This window comes from Pantherophis guttatus, chromosome 11 (assembly GCF_059756535.1).
Source record: "Pantherophis guttatus breed Tessera chromosome 11, ASM5975653v1, whole genome shotgun sequence".
Lineage (NCBI taxonomy): Eukaryota > Metazoa > Chordata > Lepidosauria > Squamata > Colubridae > Pantherophis > Pantherophis guttatus.
The window spans coordinates 26,459,859-26,480,537 of NC_142073.1; the positions used below are offsets into that span (position 1 = coordinate 26,459,859).

The following is a 20,679-nucleotide window of genomic DNA, read 5'->3' on the forward strand; positions in this document are numbered from 1 at the left end:
ATGAGTAACGGGGAAAGCTCTATTTAACTAGGGAATTGTAGTAATTGAGATACTATTAATTGTATATTGTGTTGAAAGCAGAAATGGTTAAGTTGTGGTTTGGAGGAATATAGGGAAAATTATTTGGTATATTATTATTGGAAAATATAATTGATTTGTAAGAAATTGGATTGCATGGAAATAATTGGAATATTCATGTTCATATTGATTAATATACAAAAAAAGATAGTTATGTAACTAATTGATTTATATTAAAATGTTGAATTTGTATTAAACAATTGTAATATTACAGAATGTATGTAATACATTACATACATGTAATCCATCCTCCAATGTGAGGATGGATATAAAAATAGATGACAATGGGAAGGGGTATAATATAGAATAGAAGGGAAAAATTGAATTTGATTAAGATTAGAGATGAGGATGAAGGGTAATATTGGTTTTTTAAAAAAATAGATGAATAAATATGGCAAAAAGGAAATATAGAAATTGTAAATTTAATTGAAATGACTAAACACTGTTTAAATTTGTGAATCGGCCAAATACTCTGTTCAAAGAAAATATATTGTATGTTTGTATGTGTGTTTGTCTAAAAAATAAAAAAACTTTTTTATAAAAAACAAAAACAAAAAAGGTAGGTGCGTCTTATACTCCGATGCATCTTATACTCTGAAAAATATGGTAAATAAGATGAAAATTGTTAGTATATGTATGAAGAAAATAATGATATTTGATGTCAATTTGGTATTATTACTAAAAGATACCAAGAAGAAAATGGAGAGTTTTACAATATTTAAATGTTTAATATATTATAATATTAATGTTAACATGAATGTGAAAGATATGATGAATGAGGAACGATGTTGCACAGAGATGTTTGTACCCAGACAATACACTGCATAAGGAAAGATGGAATGTTTTATCTTTGTTTTTAAAGAATAAAAAACTTTTAAAAAAAGAACAGGGTAAGTGGGAAGGAGATTGCCTTGAAAAGAAATTCAGCAACTGCCGTATAAACTTCACATTGACTCAGCTAAACAAGAGGGAACAAGGGAAAAACCCCAAGATTGCCACAACTTGGGGATCGAGAGAATTTCTATCAGGTTTTCAAAATTCTTATACTCTAACAATAAAGGAGTTATGCAGTGTTTGTTTCTGACTGCCTAGTCAGAAGGCAGTCTGCCTTCAAAAGGCTTCCAACCCCATCCTGTTTCTGTAGGTATCTCAATTACTTTAGCTCAGCTTGAGATACACTTGCAGCCCCTGCCAGTTCTATCCTCTAAGCAGGCCTGTGGAATCTGTGGAGCCCCAGGTGCAATGCTGAAAATCAAGTTGAGGCCAAGTCCCGTTCTTCACTTTTCAACACATCTCTTTTTAAAAAATTCAAGATTGATCATTGAAGGAACCAAAGGGGCGATGCCATCTTGAGAGAAACAGGGACTAATGAGCAATAAACAAATGCACAAATCTTCACATTCCAATGTCCTGTTCTGGAGAGTGTGTACAGTATTATTAAAACCAAAAGCAACACTACCTGACCCACATCCCCCTTCTTGACCACCTCCTCTTCAAGGAGGAAGAATAGTTGATGAGTTTGCCCCCACACGGAATAAAGACTGAGAAGGCTCCAGCCCTCCTATGGCCACTGCAGCTACAGACTCGGGACCTTCCCAACTCTGGCACAGAGGCACCCTCCACATCGAAGGCTGGAGATACGCAGATAGACTATGAGGTGAGTATCTTGACTGAAGAGGCTGCATCAGAGACAGAGTAGATGGAGAGAAACCATCTCTGTTTTAATCTCTGTTCTGATGGCTCCTTTTGCCAAGGTTCCTGTAACTTGACTTACATTACATTCAAGTTCCAGGAGTGGCCCATTTACACTTTAGACTGGATTTGGACCATTCTTGCTCTTGCCCAGGTATTCCCAGCTCAAGGTGCCCCACCAGTCACCTCTTTGACAGGTGGGACGCTCACACACAATCCACTCAGTGTGAGCCTCACGGGTTCTCCGCCTTGGATGTGACATGGGAGGTTTTCATAGCAGATGTCCTGACTCTGTTCACAAGGGTGGAAGGTCACTTCAAAGGGGACACTTGTTCCTGGAGAAATGTAACCTTCTGTAGGCTTGATGGAGAAGTCTGGTCTGAAGCGTTTGATATCCCATCGGAAGCTTTGAAAGAAAAGGAAAATGGTTCCCCTCAGGAGTTGTGCTCATTCAGGAAACTCTGGATGGCTTAAGACAGGGGTCTCCAAACTTGGCAACTTTATGAGTTGTGGACTCCCCGAATTCCTCAGCCAGCCAGCTTCCTCTGCCTTCTTCACCCCCACCCCCCAGCAAGTCTTGGGAACGGGGGGGGGAGAGTAAGTGGCATTAGAGGGCAGATGCAGAGAAAGCTGCAAGAGAATGGCTCCTAGCAATGCCACAGTCCTGTGGAAGTGATTTGCCCTCTCCCAAGATTCCCCACTCTAGCAAAACAGGGATTTCTGGTGGCTTCTTGCGAAAGCATTGATGGGCTCTCAACTTGGTTGAGATTAACCAAATTTGGCACCAGCATCTGTCGTGCAAGGATCTAGAGTAAAATTAGAGTAGCCTAGCAGGCAAACTTGCATTAGGATGATGTAAGGCTTGCAGTTTCCATTTGTTAAAACTAAATGTGTGTCTCTTCCTTCCTAAGTATCACACCAATCAGAAATTTTCAAAGACTCACATTTACATACTCCAAATCCACAATCAATCAAATAACACACCAGAAGCCATTCAATCCCCTGGCTAAAAGCTGAGCCTCCCCAATGTTCAGGAAAATAGTGTTTTAACCAATTTCTGAAAAATCACGCAAGAATTCCACCTAACCCAAAATTTGTGTAGGGCAAAGGACAGCCATCGAGAGACCCCAAGACCTCATGCAAGAGGAAAGGTCTTCATTGTAGCTGGTCATCTGGCAGGGGTAGGGTGGAAAGAGAACACGATGCTCTTGGCCACCGGTCATTACCCCTTTGAACTGGACCAAGCAGTGGAGGTTGCTACAGTTTGGGCCTTATCCTGCTAGGAAGGTTCCTGGGTCAGGCAGCTACACCCCCTCCTTTGGCATCCTTCCTTTAATGATTCTGTTCCACCATTTCTTCAATAGGAGCTGTTAGCTAGTGGAAGAGATGGCCACATGAAATGGTGAGTTCTCCTTCATTAGAAGTCTACAAAAGCTGAATGATCATCTGTAGGCTCAAGGAAGCTCTTCAGCTCTTTTCTTGTAAAGCCTGGTTTCCATATCCTTCAACATGATAATCTACTGAAGTAGCTCCAGTCTGTCATTGGTCTTTTGGAAATGTCATACCCAGGACCAAAACCAGGACTCTGAATAGTGGCTGACTGTGACAGAAAAACATGGAGTAATTACTTCCTTATTTTGTCTCTTGCACTCCAAGAAAAATTTGCTCTTTTAGCCGTTGACTCAAACCGATCTAGCAGCTCTTTTTGAATCTGCTATCTTTTATCTATAGGTAGTCATTGATGTATGACTGTAATTAAGACTGGCAACTGCAGTCGTAAATCCTGATGGTCATAACGTGGCTCACCATGTGACCTCACTCATTTTTACAACCTGTTTTGCAGTGGTCATTAAGGAAATATGGCAATCAAACGTAACGGTCATTAAGTGAACCCATTATTTGCTATGGGCAATATTTGTTTTAATGACATTAATTTTATCTTACAATAGGGTAGAATTTGAGTAAGTAATTTAACCCATACAATTCAATATTTCCTTAAAGCTTTAAAATATTTATTTCTACATATCTAGAAGTACTTTTGGCCAAGCTATATAAAGTCCCAAATATTTAACATAACTAGTAGGGATCACTAACTGTATTGATATGTTAGGATCCACGGGAAGTAAGCAAAATTTATAAACCTTATAGCAATCTTGTCAGCCCATAAGCTAGCCAAACTATTTATAAAGCACATCTATAGGCTCCATGGCATTCCTCGTAGGATAATCTCTGATAGAAGGGTCCAGTTCACAGCTAAATTCTGCAGGGAGTTCATAAAATCCACTGGGTCCTCACAGGGACTTAGCTCAGCCTTTCATCTGAGCACTAACGGGGCCATGAATGCCATGGTTGAGCAATATTTAAGATGCTATGTAAACTTGAACAGACCAATTGGGCAGAACTGCTGCCTTTTGCCAAGGTGGCATACAAAAACGCAATGCACAGTAGCACCGGGCGAACCCCTTTCCAAGTCACTAGTGGCATGGAACTTGTCCCCATGCCCGAGCTCCCTAGGGCATGGGGATTCCAGATTGCACAGGGGGAGGTTGCAATACTTAATACAGTGGAAAGGATACTCATGTTCCAAAACCACGTGGGTGAAAACCTGGGATGTAAAGGCAGACAGACTAGTCAGGCAGTTTAGCAAAAAGTACCCTTAATAGCCAAAGGGGCCTCCAGGGGGAGGAGAGGTGGTGGATTGAACACTAATTAACCTCAATTTGGTTTTCTTTCTCTTTCAGGAGTACCTCACGAGTTAAGGGGAAAGGTCTGACTGTCAACCCTGAAGCAAACCTGGCTGAGGCCATCTTTGTGACTTCAGGGTTGCCACAAGGGAGAGGACAGGGAGGGGGAATAGTTAACTGGGGCATAGTTAACTAGGGAATAGTTAAATAGTCAAAGCAAAAAGTTTTCTTCTGGGAACCAGGGTCACTCCAACAGGTGGCTGGGAGAGGAGGAGTGAAGTAACCGAGCAACTGGCCAGCATCTCTATTGGACAATGTGATTGATGATTTGAGGGAAGGGGAAAATTTTCACTTTTTAATTAGGTGAAAACCATGGGAACTTTCAGAGTCAGTTTTCACCAGTTGTGCCAATATGATGTATCCAATAAATTGTTCTTTGATAAATCGACCTGCCTTGGAGTTCTACTTTCAATGGGTGCATTACTTGGAACGCTGACTCCGGGACCCTTTTAGCATATCAGAAGAGCCCGCAAACTGTAGAGCCCCAAATCCATCCCTACTGTGGAGTCTCCGTACTCTATTCACACTTACACATGCAGGTAACACTACGGAAACACACACACACACACACAGACACACACAATTGAACTCCTAAGGGCTGGGGCTCCTCCTCCCCCCTTTTGTTTCCTGTCATCTCTGCAACATCCCCTAGAAATGCCCTTCCCTCCCTTCCTGGTGCTCCCCCAACACACTCTTGCCTGTCTGCCTCCGCAGTGGCTACTACTTCCGCCTCCCCTTCTGTCCCCTCCAGAACTGGTGACAGATCTGCACAGCTCCCAGCAGCGGGATGCTTTCACGCTGCAGCTTTGCCATTTCTGACACTTTCTTTTTAAAACTCGGCCCCTGGCCTCCTCTGCATGACCTGCCAGAACCATGCTCTGGAGCCATCCAATTGGTCAGAAAGTGTAGCCCCTTTAAAAAAATTTGCGGAGCAGCTGCACTGCTGTAAAAATTTTTTTGCATTACACGCTGCCCGACCTTCCGCCGGGCCCTGAAGACTTTTTTATTTCAGCAAGCCGGGCTGGGTTAAAAATTTTTTAATTGGGGAATTTTATGGGTAAGGGGTTTTAAATTGGAGAAGCCAAAGATAATTTAATTTCGTTTTAATGTATTTTAATATTTGTATTGTGTGTTTTTAATTCTGGCTGTTCACCACCCCGAGTCCTTCGGGAGAGGGGGCGGTATAAAAATTTAATAAATAAATAAATAAAAATAAAACAGCCCCTGTGATCATCCTGCCTATCGCCAATCACGCACTGCCCGTGCATCACCAATGCTTCTGCCTGCAGTTGGCTATGAGTTATTGGTCCCATGCAGCAAAATGCCTGGGTCAAATGGTGTCTGGGCAAATGGGCAGGGACAAAGGGCAAGGGCGGAGGGCCAGGGGCCCGTCGGCCGTGGAGAATAGCCAGGGGAGGGCCAGTGGAAGGGGAAAGCTGGCTGTGAATTGGCTGAGGCAGTTGCCTGGGGGCGTGGCCAATGGTCAGTGCCTAAATGTTCCATTCTAGGCCAGGAGGGGCACAAGAGCCAGTGAAGAAGCTCCCTGATAGGGCTGGCTGGCTTACCCCACTCCGAGATCTCCAGAGTTCTGCATCACAATGCGCCGAGAAGCCTGGCTCCGCAGCACCACAGCTCCAAAAGGGATGTGATCCTGGTCCAGGTGGACTTCAATGCCCTGGCAGCAGCCTTGCACAATGAAGAGGGAGTGCAGGACCCCCTGGCATTCGAGCAGAACCTCCTCGGAGAAGGGCAGGATGCGGCTCTTCGGACTGAATGTCACCTCCACGTGACAGGTGCCCCCCTGGGGCTTCAAGGTAATTTCACCACTGGGAGACATAGTGAGCACCTGTCCAAAGACACCCAGTGGAAAAGTCCTACCTGATGCAGGATGCTCCTCTCCTGCAAAGAGTCCCAACTGGCCAATCTTGTATCCAGCAGGACTGCAGGACAGGCAGATGTTCAACTGGAGAGATGTTTTCAGTGGGAGAGATAGCTGGACAATGGCCTGGCTCCAAACAAGTTCCGAGTTTGGGCTCTGCTGTTGCCCCAGAGACCAGGAGCCCACCGTGCACTGCTTAACCAGCATTCTGCTCCTCCTCCTTTCCTCACAGAAAGTAGAACTTTACCTGCAGATTTTTATCCCATGGGAGGCCCACCCTCAGTTCTACCAAAGTCAAGAATGGCAGCAGCAAGCAGGAGAGGTCAGCAGGGCAGCCCAGCTTTCTCAGGAAGCTGCTTCCAATCAAGCTGCACTAGTAACTTGGCCACTGCTTCACCGGCTGGACTCACCCACAGCCTGTGCCTCTTGGTCTTCAGCTCTGCCTCTGCCCCTGGGCACTCTCTCTTGTTGGCCACCCAAATGAAAAGCCCCTTCCCTGCCGTGCTTGAAAGGAGGGGAGAACCCAGGCTCCAGGAAGGCCTGTGCTCCGTGCCATATGATGCCCTTCACCCAGGAGCCTCTATTTCTTGGCAATGTCTGAAGTTGGAGGGCAGGAATAGCCTCTTGAATCCCCTGAGGCAGGAGTGCCCACCGGCCGCTCACCCTGCTGAGGCCCTCCCGGGCACCATCTCAGAAGGGACAATTCCTACCTTTGCTTCCTGCAACTCCGGGATGGAAGCCACAAAACTTAGACTGAACACGACAAAGAGGACACTGTTGTTTACTAGTGTGACTCCCTTCTTCACAACGTGTCCTGGAGGGACAGCTCCGAATTTCAGCACTTTCTGGGGAGGCTCCACAACATCTATCTATGGGTAGGAAACAGACGGGGGAGGAGAAAGAAGGGGGAGGAGATCAGAGGGCTGAACCAGGGAGGGAACGGCTCAATGGGGTCCTGCCCTGGGCCGCTGCCTGTTACAGTCAGGGTGGGGTCCTGATGTGCTGATTTGATCCAGCTCTTTCTTTCTTTCTTTCTTTCTTTCTTTCTTTCTTTCTTTCTTTCTTTCTTTCTTTCTTTCTTTTTCCTTCCTTCCTTCCTTCCTTCCTTCCTTCCTTCCTTCCTTCTCTCTCTCTCTCTCTCTCTCTCTTTCTTTCTCCTTTCCTTTCCTTCTTCCTTCCTTTTTTTTTTGGAAACATCACAGCACAATATCAGCAAATCTTTAAAAAAAAATTCAAGCTCCACTTTCATGAATGTGCAAGTTCTTTTCAGTTGTGTGCATAGAAGATCAGGACCCTTTAGCAGACACACACACACACACACACACCTTATCTTTAGGTGACTACAGTGAGGGTAAGGAGCAGCTCCTAAAAACCTAGCTCCTTGCTTTCAATTCAGACTTCTCAAAGCTGCAGGAGCAACCAGGCAGGAGGTGCTGAAACCCCTTGTCCACAGAAGCACCCTGAGCAGCAGGTTGTGAACCCCAAATCTCATCCTCTATCTCCCTTTTCTTCTAAAAGCCTGCCTAATCTCACCTTCATCTCAATGCCCTTCCCAAAGAGCTCTACAGTCCGCTGTAAGATCCCATTTATTTCAAAGGTGATGATTTCATGGTAGGAAATGGCTTCTCGGGGATAGAAGCTGATGGGAATCTCCACCTTTTCTCCAGGACTTAGAGCTTCAGAACGGAAACCGATCTCAAGGTAGGCTGTGTTGGTGAACAAGCACTCCACACTTTGAAGAGATGAGAAGAAGATGGTTAATTGGCTTTGCAAATTGTATTGGGAACACCTGACTTGTGTTGCCATCAGAGTTTCCAAAACTAAAAAATCTAAATAAACCAGCATTTAATCCCAGGTGTCTTGCAAGTTCCTGGCACCTCCAGGGCTCTTGCGACACAAGAGCAGAAGCCAGTGCAGCCAATGGATTTGGGCCCCAAGGTGCCATTTGGGAAATAAGAGCTTCAAGGGGGAAAAAGCTGACAGAGGGCCCAAACCTTGAGATGGAAGGATTCCTGGATGTTGTTATGTGGAGAACTTTTAATACATGGATTACAGATGTAATCCTTTGCAATAAAATCATTTTGTGTTTGTTTGGGAATGTCGATGGACAGATGGATGGGAGTGAGTGAGTTCTGAGTTCATCCTTGATATGCATTCTCCTCACACATCAACCTACTGCTCCAAACCACCAGTTCTCACCTCATGAGGCTGCAACTCACCTGGCTTTCCTGCTGTCTTTATTAGTGATCACCAAGATTCTCTTGGAAATGGGCATCCCAGCTTGGTAGATAAAACAGTTGCCAAAGTCCACTCTGAGGGATGAGAAATGGATGCTGGGAGCCAACACTGAGCCTCGCAAAACACATGTAAATGTGGGGCCATGGCTTATCTATGAAAGAAGGAAGACACGGTCTCAGCAGAGCAGAGAACCTGGCCTTCTTCAAAGGGGCTTTATCATTTACTTTACCATCAGTGACAGTTTATGAATATTATACTTCCATTGCAGACTGTTCTGCACTAGATTTCATTAATTAATTCAACATATTTTATTTTAACAGATACGTTGAGAAATTGAACAAAACACGTACACAGTGAGGTTAGTAACACTAGAAACGTAAAAGGTGCAGGCAATGGAAAGGATTCTATTAAGAGTGATCAGATATTCTTACATTTGCAGGCCTATTAACATGTAATGTTATGAGAACGTTTGATCTCTGGGTAAACCAAGATGTATGAGATTTAAAGTTCATCTGATAAGTTTTAGATCAGTTATTTCCGAGCCAATTGTTCCCATCACTTCTTTGTTAAAAGATAAGTCACCCTCAGATCAATGGTTGATATTCCAGAATCAGAGGTATCTGAAACAATGGGGTTGTCAGATCCCTAAAAGTGATACTGCCATACAACTGGAGGACGGGGGAGACTTGGATTAGATTTATTAGTATTGCCTGTGTCAAGAGATATTTTACAACCCATATCCTGGTGCCATAGAGCCCTGAGATCCTCTTTACCTGGAGGAATTTTTATGATAGCCATGTGGGCTGTTTCACTTTAAAGGATAACAGTGGGAATGCATGTTTGTTCGGGTTCTCAGGGAAGCTAGGAAAGAAAACATCTTCACACGTGTATTGGCTAAAATCTGCATTCTGACTTAAAGGGAGGGGTCTCTACTGCTTTAATCCTACTTGTCTTGCCTAAGGGTATTCAGATCGTGCTTTAACTAACGCCGGGCTTGACAATGGCTTTCACTTCTGCTTAAGAAAGGAATCCTTTTGAACAACCAGGTTTCAAGAGTTCGTGCTTTCTTAAGTTGGAAGGAGAGGCAATCCTTACAGGGGTGTTTGTTGGACGTGTGCAGAAATTATCCCATCAATGAGTGGGACATTGTGGGCATCTGAAGAAAGAGCAGCTGGTTGTGGCTGGCTGATTTCTCCAAAGAGACAGAGACTTGCTGCAAGGCTTGGCCACTGCAACACCACAAACAACAGAGCAGGGATGAAATGCTCCTGGTTCAGACCGGATCGCCCAATCCAGTAGCGATGGCGGTGGGTGGTTCGGAGAACCGGTAGCAGAAATCCTTCCACCCCTCATGCCCAGCTGAGCTGCACAATCATCAGAGACTTTTTTTAAATTTTATTTTTAAAAGCACTCAGCTGGGATCGTCAGGGCCTTTAAAAGCATTTTTTTCTACAAGGTTGTAGTAAAAATGCTTTTAAAAGTAAGAAAAAAAAAAGTTGGCCACGCCCACCCAGTCACATTACCCCCACCACCACGCCACGCCCACAGAACTGGTAGTAACAAATTTTACATTTCACCACTGCAACAGAGCCACAAATGTGGTTTTGCTGCAGGAAACTAGCTAGGAGACTGCCAAAAGCTCATTTATTTCATAGTTGTTGCAGTCAAACATTACTATTTTATAAGCCACTTTTTCTCCATGGCATCTTCTTGGTATCCCAAAATCACAGAGGGACCCAGTATGTCCATAAGTGAGCATGTAAAGGATGTAATTGTTATGTTGATGTAAGTTCACTTTGAATGCAATAACTGCAGAATAGGAATATATTAAAAAAAAACAGTTGGATTTAGCTGGGAGCAAGTCTCATTAAAGACCAATGGGGTTGAGTAAAGGAGGATAAGCCTGGGACCATGTCTAGATACAGTTTCCCCAGAAAGAGACTTCAGCTAGGGGTTTTTCCCCCATATTTTTATACCTTCTTCTTTTTCATATACAACACAAGGCTGCTGCTTTCATATACAACCTACCCTGCTCCTTTCTGCTCCTCTTTTCCCCATAAGAGCCCTGTGACCTGGTCATTCAGCAGCAAAGTTGGATCTAGCAGCATAAATGGCTGTCCTCCTGCTCCAGCCAGTACTCCTGCTGGCTGAGAGTGCTTCCTTCCTCCTTCAGCTAGATTCCCCCACCTGGAACTGGTGCTAGACATCCAGGGCTTCATGATACAGCAATGGGCAATGGAAGCCTTCCGGCAAACAGGGCCCCTACGTTCCTACCTGCAGCTTGAGTTCAATGTCCTTTAAGGTGAAGGCCTTCAGCGGGTGGAAGGAGAGCTTGGCCTCCACCCGCTCTCCAGCCTCCACAGAGCCACTCTCTGGGGAGAGGGCAAAATACTGCCAGAACTTCTTGGCCTTGCAGAACTCCCAGGAAAAGGTGAAGTTGAATTTGCCGGTGTTGAGGATGGAGAAGTTGCACTCTGCGTAATCGTTGACTTGCATCTGTCCAGAGCAGAGAGAAGGCAGTCAGTCGCTTCCTCCCCTCCCTCCAACTGGAATTCCAAGCCAGGTCTGCAAGCCTCTCCTCAAAGCCGGCCCTGCCTTGCATTCCCTCCTCCGCCCCCTTGTCTTCCAAGGCAGGTGGGCCTCCTCACTGCACATCAGCACCTGGCCAGACTTCATGGTACAGCAGCTCCCAGCCACAGGCCCCGAGAATGAAAGGATGCTCCACACCCAGAGAGAAAGTGGCCCCACAGGAAAGTCCAGGGAGTCTGTGGTTTGGGTTCCCGTGGAGGGAAGTCCAGTGCAGCCCCTCAGGTATCGAAAGCTCAGCACTTCTGCCTCCGCCCTCCAGGGATGTTCTTGTGAAATGCCATATTTCGTGAGGCTCTCAGAATCTGCACCCCACCCTCTCCCATCTCCCATTCCTCCACATGCTGTCCCACCTTCCACCACAATCCCAGCAGGATGGAAGGAGAGGGGACACCCCAGAATGTAATTAGACTCCAGACCAAGTTGGGTTTAATAGTAGAAACAATCATACAGAAAAATCCTTTCTAGATTTCTGTCAGGTAAGGAAGGAATGGTCCCTGTGGTACCCAAGGCAGCCATTGCACCTTTCTTCAGCATCCACCACCATCACAAACACAAAGACCTACAGAAAAGCTGACATTTTTGGCAATATTAAGTGCCAGCCTCTGGTACCAAAAGTTATTTCAGGCCCCAGATTTTCTTTAAAAATTGACTTTTTCTTACAAAATATCAATGATGGACAGTTATGGTTGTGTACTTTTGGTGGACCTGTTCATCGATTTGGAAAAAAGATAAAATTCCAAATGTGCTCCTGAAATGTGGCAGGCTCCTGAAACAAAGAATTATGAAAGCCCAACTCCTTAGCTTCCAAGGAGTTCAGATCCTGGTCTGATCCTTCAAGGGGGAGCAGAAGACTCTGGGCTACCTTTTGGGATGGCCATGACTGACAGCTTATAAAATCACTGAAACATAACCTTCTAATCCACAGGGTAAAGGAAGAAAGAGATTCTTGGGGGTGGGGGGGGAGGATTGAATTGGCCAGGAGACATGCAGATGATCCTTTTCTCTTACAGAACTGAAGATGCTGAGTAGGAAGCAATGAAGCGAAGCACAACAAAGAAGAAGGGCTAGTAGCCAGCTTCCCGCATATATGTTCAGGCCAGGCTTGCTCTGCTCATGGTCCTCTCACCTCACGGAAGTGGATCTGCTTTGGATGCTCTGGGTTCAGCTCAGTCACCACCCCGTGGCTTTCTTCACACTTCACAGACACATTCATGGTGTGGCCAATGGCTTTGACATTCAGATAGAGTGGCTGGCTTTTCTTCTTGACATCACAGATGAGGTTAAAATTCACTTCCCCTTCCAAGGTTGGTGTGAAGTAGATGTGAACAGGGAATCTGGTGAGAAAACACATTTGCTGCGTTGAGTTGGCTCTCTGGGCCTGAGATCTGGGTGCCCAGGCAGTGATTGGGCTGATTTCTGGGCTTCTGCCTTGGCTGCACATGATGTGCCTCCTGTTGGTTCTTTATTCTTTGGTGTTTTTACACTGTTTTAATTATTGTTAGCAACCCAGGTAGGGTGAGATAAGCAGCCATATAAATTGGACGAATGAATTAAATAAATAAAATTAATTAATAAATTAATAAGTAAATGCCAAATTTTTAAAATGCTGGTCTCTGGTTCCTGAGCAACTTCCAGTAAAAAATGGACTTATCCAGATCTGCTGTTGATAGCAGGGTGGCTGTTTATTTCTGTACAAAGTCAGAATTCAAGAAATGAAAGAATTTCATTTAATGATGTGTACAATAGTTACATTCAAGGACCCTAAAAAAATAAAATAGGAAAGCCTCAGCAAAAAAACCCTGTAAAACATTTTTTAAAAGAGAAATACAGGTAGTCCTCAGTTTACGACCACAATTGAGCCCCCAATTTTTGTTGCTAAGTGAGACATTTGTTAAGTGAATTTTGCCCCATTTTATGACCTTTCTTGTCACAGTTATTAAGTGAATCATTGCAATTGTTAAATTAGTAACACAGTTGTTAAGTGAAACTTGCTTCCCCTTTGACTTTGCTAGTCATGAGGTCGCAAAAGGGGATCACAACATCTTGGCACCCTGCAGCCATCATAAATATGAGTCAGTTGCCAAGTGTCTGAATTGTGATCATGTGACCATGGGGATGCCGCAACAGTCATAAGTGTGAAAAACGGTCATAAGTCACTTTTTTCAATGTTGTAAGTTCAAACAATCACTAAATGAACTGTTGTAAGCTGAGGACTACCTGTATTTCTATTTTTGTACATTTAGTTAATCAATTTTTATGGCCATCAATTTGCAAATTGCAATTCTGGGAGGCTACATCAGGTTAAGAGAAACCAAAAAATAACAAAACCAGAAATAAAAACAGCAGTGAGTATGATACATTTGAGGGCCCCCACAGTCAGTCTCTTAAACTATCTTCTTCCTATCCATCCATCCATCCATTGTGCAAGCCAGACTAGGCACTCTACAGCCCCCTTGGCCACATCTGACGGTTTGGCTGTTCCTTCCCACAGTGCCCAGCCCACGTGAAGTCAATCAGAAATGAGAAATCCAATGTAAATAAATGTGCCACAGGAGGCAGGAGAAGAAGCCGAGTTGGGTCCAACTCTGCACAGTCGCCGGGTGTTCCTTCAGTCAGCTGGCAGCTGAGGGAGAGCGAGGAGAGGAAGTGCTTTTCTGCACCTGCGCAGCGCTCACCTGGAGCAGCCTGATGGAGTTTGAGGACATCAAACCAAGTTACATTGGTTCAGCCCTCCACAACAGTCCCAGTTTATCCCATGTCCCCTTGTTCATCCCTGCTATAAGCCACACAAACATCTATTAAGCTATCTCAAAGCCACATCAAGCCTCATCCTGGGGGACTGCTTACCCCATTTGGCACCCAATTCCCTCTCCTTCACCTGGAATGAGGCAGCACTACCCCTTCCATGGGCTGCACGGTGAGGCTGTTGATTCGCCCCTCTGAAAAACGGGAAGCGTCTCGGAAAGCAAAAGTGTAAGCTTTGTTCTCATCATTGTGGATATCAATGCACTCGCGAGCTTCATGTCCTGGAAAGAGAGAGGCCTTTGCAGTGTGGAGTTCATGGAATTTAGGAATTAAATATATCCCTTCACTCGAGATAAAATGGCTTGGCAAAAACTTATGAAACAGATCTTAGTAACTGATTGCAATGTGGCTGCAAAAGAAGGCCAAGATGCTTTTAAGATGTCCCAGCAGAATTCCTAAATCATGGGAAATGGCTGTTTATTCTGATTTGGAAGGCTCCATTCTGGCCATCGCTGGCACCTACAGAGGATTCCTGGGAAGAGGGACGGGTTTGCCTTTGCGTCCCAAATGAATCTCGAGTCTCAATTTGCCAGAAATTTAGAAATCCCCCTCCTGTTCTATAACATTTTCCTTTGAATCTACAGGTCAATTTTCATAAAAATGCTTTCTATGAAATCTGGTTGTAAGTAAGGTAGCCTGACTATCTTACATACAATATGTTAATAATCCTAGGTGGCTCATGGCCACATTCTATAACACAAAAATGAATACAACCCACAAATGCCGCAACAACCTCAAACCCCACCACAGAGGACAACCTCCCTCCCCCCCCCGTTTGTGGGCTTCCTTTGATCCCAGGGGAAGAGATGGTCATCACAGTCCTCCAGAGGTCTCAGAGGGTGGAGGCCCTCCTCATTTCAGCCATGAATAAGAAGATTATTCTTTCACTCTGGCATTCTTTTTTTTCCTCCTCACTTTACAGTTTAAAATTACTTGCTGGTTCTCTCAAGCCTTAGCTAAACTTGGTGGAAAGAATGTGGTTTGGGGACCAATTGGAATCCAGGCAAGGAGACTCCTGTGAGGCTGAAGAGAGATGGCCTGGGGCAGTGGTGGAATTTAATTTTTTTTACTACCGATTCAGTGGGCGTGGCTTGGTGGGTGTGGTGTGGCTTGGTGGGCATGGCTTGGTGGGCGTGGCAGGGGAAGGATACTGCAAAATCTCCATTCCCACCCCATTCTGGGGCCAGCCAGAGAGGTAGTATTTGTTGGTTCTCTGAACTACTCAAAATTTCTGCTACTGGTTCTCCAGAACCTGTCAGAACCTACTGAATAGTACCCCCGGCCTGGGGGGCAGTGGGGGTGGTGGGATGTAGGGAAGAGACACTTTCTGGATTAACTCGCTCAGATGCAAATCCAACCTAATGGCCCTATTTCTCCATTTTGCATTAAATGTATCTAATTTACAATTAGCTCTTTATGAAATAATGTCATAGAAAGACTCTGGATGCTGTACCTGATCAGAATATCTCAATTAGTAAGATAATCCAATCAGCGGCCTTTGACATAGTAATAATATTGTTTTATATGAGGGGCTGAAGGCCTGCTAAAATAAAAGAGTTTCAAGAGCTTTCATGAGTGATATAATGAGTTCAAAGACAGCATCCACAAACCACATAAAACTGCTATGGTTCTCTAAAGAGCTCTCTGACAAACTGAGAAATGAAAAGGACATTTAAAAAAAAAAACAGGAAAATTGGCCTATAAACAAAAACTGTGTATCATGGCCCAAAGCTGTAAAAAATACTAAGATCCTGGAGGTCCTACAAAAAGCCAAATGGAACTTTTCTGCAGGTATCAGAATCCATTTGGTCCCATCAGGGAGCAACCTCCCCAAGGAGAGCATCTCTGCCCTGAAGACCTGAACTCATCGCCCATTAAAGGAAGGGAGGGAGGGAGGAAGGAGTGGGAAGCGCAAGTGAGGCTCCTTTTCCAGGTGACCTGATTTAATATCTGCATTGCGTTTTTCTTTCTGTAGACTTGAAACAGCTGAAGTTTTAAGTCAGTTGCATCAGCTGAAATTTTTACTTATCCCGTGAGATCTGCTTTTTAATCACAATGATTACATGTAGTCCTTGACTTGCAACCACAATTGAGCCCAACATTTCTGTTGTAAAGTGAGACATTTGTTAAGTCAGTTTTGCCCCATTTTGTGACATTTCTTCCCCCAGTTGTTAAGTGAATCACTGCTTCCCCTTTGACTTTGCTTGTCAGAAGGTTGCAAAAAGTAATCACATGACCCCGGGACACTGCAATGGTCATAAGTATGAACCAGTTGCCAAGCATCTGAATTTTCATCACATGAACATGGAAATGCCACAAATGTCATAACTGTGAAAAATGGTCATGTCATTTTTTTCAGTGCCATTGTAACTTTGAATGGTCACTAAATGAATTGTTGTAAGTCAAGGACTACCTGTATATCAGGATCGAAGTGGAAAGACTACTTCTAGCAGAGCTGATGGAGCTGCCTCACATGCAGTGCAAGCAGGACCCCCGGGACACCCAAGCACCCAAGTCCTCCAGGGCTGCTCTTACCAATCAGAAGCGACTGGAGGTTCAGGTGGACTTTCTCAAAAGAGACAGCCGGGTCAGTGGTGTGACCCACCAGGAGGAAAGGAACTGTGATGTTGTGTTCGGAAATGGTGAAGGTCCAGAAGGATTCAGTAACATCCAGATGCTTGGGAATGAATTCGAATATGATCTAGAGAGGAAAAGACAGGTGCTACGTTCTGGCACAGGGTGGTTCTCACTGTGCAGGATAATGGAACAATAGGGATCCCGAATTTGGTGTTTTAATTCCAAAGCTTTTAAAAGTATGCTAGAATTCCAAAACAGCATTTAACTGTGGGATGTTTAAAGATTAAATAAAACTTAAAATATTACAGTATATTGAAGACTTGGGTGAGTCTTTCACTGCTGTGGGAAGGACCACAGAAGGTTTTCTATCAGCTGAGAAGCCTTCCGTCCTCACCTCCAAACTGCTAGAAAGGAGATTAAGGTGGGAGCAAATATTCCAGCATTCAGTATCTGCTCTACCCCCCCACCCCCCATGGAGAAAGAGAGCCACAACACCCTGGGGGAAAGAAAGGAAAGAGAGCCCTATGATGGGCTAAACCAGAAGAGGAGCCCAGCAGCTGGGAATTTCCTTCAAGTCGCCACCGGCTGCTCCCAGGCAGAAGGGGCTCAGAGCAGCTATGGTGGAGGGCAGAGAGCAGCCGAGGCTGCTGCGCTCGAGCCTCCCTCTTCTGCACACGCACCTCTATCTTCTTCTCTGGCCGGAGGAGCCCCCGCTCGGTGAAACAGATGAAGGCCGGGGGAGTCTTCCTCTCCTCCTGCTGCTCACACCTCCACTGGAAAGAGTAGGCGGCATTGGTGGGGTTCAGGATGGCAAAGCTCCTGCCATGAAGAGAAGGGGATCATAAGGACCACCTAGCCAGATGTTTCCCTTTCATCAGTTGAAGCAGTAGGCATTGTATTCGAAACAAATCTTTACACAGAGGAAAGAGTTACAAAACTACGCTTCACCGAGAGTTTCAGTTCCATTAGTTGAGGCTGAAACTCCCTGCCCGTTTCGGCTGGACTGGCACAACATAATGGACTGGGTGCCTGAGCTCCATGGACACACACCTATCAAACTCTTCTTCCCTTTTGTTATGAGATGCCCACCACAGAAAGGAAGTAAGAAACAAAATGCTGAGGAATTTCAGGCATTGGATAAGAAAAAGGAAAGAAAATCTGGCTAAAATCTCTTATCTTCGGCCTCCCTTTCTGTCCTTGCAAACTTTTCTTCCTTCCATCACATTCATCCAGGACTTCATGCTCTGCCTTTTTGTTACGTATGGACGTACGGAGCACCCATTTGCATGCCCACCTCTGATTGGCTAATCCAGCGGTGGAAAAAATAAAACACTATCAGTGGCCAGCAAGACTGCCGGCACTTTTTAAAAAGAGAGACCCTGCAGCCTGACTCTCTCTTGCTCCTGATAGCGGCTGGAAATAAAGTGCTGAATGGACTATGGCGTCCCGCCTCTTCTATTTGCGCCTCCATCTAACACTGGCGACAAAGGTGGGATTTTGAAGAGGACAAGAAAAGGGGACAAAGGGCATTGACCTTCACCTCATGGCATCCGTGGCCATCTTCTAGGAAGGAATGATCTTGTCTGGCAAACAAAAAAAATGATGACCAGCCAAACCTCTGCTGCACTGGCTATCTACGACCCATAGACGGAGGAATGGCACACCTATATGGGATGATTCCGAATGTTCCTGGAAGCCAACAACTACCAAGACCTCCCAGACAATAGAAAAAGAGCTCTCTTCCTCACCTTCTGTGGCCCCAAAATTTACAAGATGGCTCAGACCCTCGCATCACCGGCAGACATCGAATTGATGACTGGTCCACGCTGCAGAATATCCTAAGGGACCATTATGCCCCAACAGCAATGCCAATGGTGAGCTGAAATGAATTTTTCCACCAGCGGCAAAGAGAGGGTGAGACCATCAGCGATCTTGTGGCCAAATTGCGAGAAATTGCAACCAAGTGCGAATTCGGCAATCCGGAGGAGATGATGAAAGATACACTCATCTTGGGGATGAGGGACCTGACCCTACAGAAGAAGCTGCTGATTTGGAGGGGAGCTACCTTCAAAGATGTGGTCAAGGAAGCCAGAGCCACAGAAGCGTCTGATAATTCTGCTGCCAACGTCCGAAAGACCAACGGAGTACATCGCACCTAACAGGAGCCCAACTGGGCCACTGAGGTCCCTGAGAATGACGAAGACATGGACGAGGAAGAGGCAGTGAACCGAATATTCCCAGAAAGAAGGATAAGCCAAAGAGACTATGATTTTAAACAATCCTGTTGCCCAGGGTGCATGGGTTTCCATGCTAGATCAGCTTGCCATATGCCACCGGTGCCAGTGAAAGGGTCATATAGCCAAGGCCTGCAGGGCCACCCAGCCTATACCATACCAACCCAGACCCCAGGCTGGTCCAGGGAGGCAAGGACACATGAGACTGGGGCCCCAAAGAAACAAGCGCAGGGAAGAACCCTACCCAGAAGCAAGAGGAATACCGTATTTTCTGGCATATAAGACGACTTTTTAACACATGAAAATCTTCTCAAAAGTCAGGGGTCGTCTTATACGCCGGGTGTCGTTCTCCTGTAACCAGGCAGACCAGCCCGAAAGGCTCTGACAAGCCTTAAATGACTCTGGCGATCCAAGCTCTGACGATCCCAGCTGAGTTGCCTGCTAATCAGGCAACGCAGCTGGGATCGCCAGAGCCATGTAAAAGGAAAAAAGTTTTCCCCCTCTAGCTTGCTTATCTTAGCTGCTAGTCGCAACACTTGCCTTGCTTTGCTTGCCTGAATCCATTCCATCAACAAGCAACTCCCTGCCTGCAATCAAGCAGGCAGGGAGTTGTGGAGTTCAACTCCCAGAATTCCTCAGCCAGCAAAACAAAGCTGGCTGAGGAATTATGGGAGTTGAAGTCTACAAGTCTTAAAGTTGCCAAGGTTGGAGACCCCTGTTCTATTGGGTAAGTTTTTTTCCCCTTTGGGAGCTTTAAAAAAAAATAGTTAATTGGGGTTTTTTTTAGTTGTTCTTTTTTAGACCTAGCCATTTAAAGTTTAGGTAGTTTTAAATTTAGTTTTCATATACAAATAAAAATAAAATAAAATAATATTTGTGCAGCTTTGTGAGATTTAGTGTGTTTCTGTAGTGTTTCACTCTAACTACACAAACACACAAAATCTCACAAAGCTGTATGTGGAATTTTGTGTGTGTAAAGTGTGAAAGTTGTTTTTTTGGGCTTTTTGTGGCTGTGTGAGGTTCCTGCTTGTTGCAGGGGCCATTTTGGGTCTAGCTCAGCTGCTTTTACATTGTGGGTGAGCCAGTTGATGTTTTTTAATTTTTATTTGGTGTGCGTTGGAAGAGGGGTAGTCTTATATGGTGAGTATAGCCCAAACCCTATATTTTAGCAGGAAAAGTCGGGGGTCGTCTTATACGCCGGAAAATACGGTAAATCAAACAACTGTGGGCCACTCAGACACATGTGACGGTGATAAATACCACATCACCATCCCTGTAGAGGGGACCCTTGCAGCATGGAATTAGACACAGGGTCCTTCTTCACCACTGTGTTATGGCAGACACTGAAGAGCCTCATCCTGACAATGAAGAAAAAACAACTCAAACTGCAAAGCATTACTTTAAATGATTTCCAGGGAAATAACATCCCCGTGCTAGGAAGAACAATAGTGCAAGTCAAGTTCAATGACTTCAGTGGACAGCTCCCCTAACCATCGTCGACAACGACAAACCAACTCTATTGGGCCTGGAGTGGTTCAAACCGAAATGCTCCTGGTTCGGACCAGCTCGGGTGAGTAGGTAGCGATGATGGCTGGTGGTTCGGAGAACCGGTTACCAAAGAAACACTCACCAGAATAGGCCCCAGTAACTGGCAGGAAAAGATCGACAAATTCCTCTTAGCCCAACATATCACCCCCAGCACAACCACTAATAAAAGTCCGGCCGAGCTATTAATGGGCCGAAGACTAACGTCACCGTTGGACCGGTTGCACCCCCATTACCACCTGGCGATACCCCTGAACTGAACCCAACAACTCAGGGAGTTCGAAGAAGGGGAATTGGT

The 20,679-nt window shown here is 45.2% G+C and overlaps 2 protein-coding genes across 7 annotated transcripts in view; one reads left to right on the top strand and one right to left on the bottom strand.

Moving 5' to 3' along the window:
• Positions 1-20,679, bottom strand: part of HYDIN (HYDIN axonemal central pair apparatus protein) — a 416,706-nt gene that overhangs the window by 10,219 nt on the left and 385,808 nt on the right. For 5 of the 6 annotated variants that reach the window (XM_087877179.1, XM_087877178.1, XM_034425679.3 and 2 more), the window contains 10 exons: positions 17,283-17,421; positions 16,561-16,726; positions 14,099-14,246; positions 12,347-12,554; positions 10,906-11,127; positions 8,613-8,782; positions 7,927-8,125; positions 7,104-7,262; positions 6,080-6,360; positions 1,957-2,176 (listed from right to left, as the gene is read on the bottom strand). In XM_087877179.1, coding sequence (XP_087733305.1) covers positions 1,957-2,176; positions 6,080-6,360; positions 7,104-7,262; positions 7,927-8,125; positions 8,613-8,782; positions 10,906-11,127; positions 12,347-12,554; positions 14,099-14,246; positions 16,561-16,726; positions 17,283-17,421 — 1,912 coding nt within the window. Of the gene's footprint in view, positions 1-1,956; positions 2,177-6,079; positions 6,361-7,103; positions 7,263-7,926; positions 8,126-8,612; positions 8,783-10,905; positions 11,128-12,346; positions 12,555-14,067; positions 14,247-16,560; positions 16,727-17,282; positions 17,422-20,679 lie in introns of those variants that run through there. The other variant, XM_087877183.1, reaches the window with a different exon arrangement.
• Positions 1,444-4,902, top strand: LOC148112315 (uncharacterized). Its single transcript, XM_087877184.1, has 3 exons — positions 1,444-1,735; positions 3,135-3,172; positions 4,512-4,902. The coding sequence occupies exons 1-3, from the start codon at positions 1,592-1,594 to the stop codon at positions 4,648-4,650; spliced, it is 321 nt and encodes a 106-aa protein (XP_087733310.1). The 5' UTR covers positions 1,444-1,591; the 3' UTR covers positions 4,651-4,902.

Coding starts and splice junctions, on each gene's coding strand:
- LOC148112315 (XM_087877184.1), top strand. CDS start 1,592: ATGAGTTTGCCCCCACACGGAATAAAGACTGAGAAGGCTCCAGCCCTC. Junction 1,736..3,134: donor ATACGCAGATAGACTATGAG/GTGAGTATCTTG, acceptor TTTCTTCAATAG/GAGCTGTTAGCTAGTGGAAG. Junction 3,173..4,511: donor AGAGATGGCCACATGAAATG/GTGAGTTCTCCT, acceptor TTTCTCTTTCAG/GAGTACCTCACGAGTTAAGG.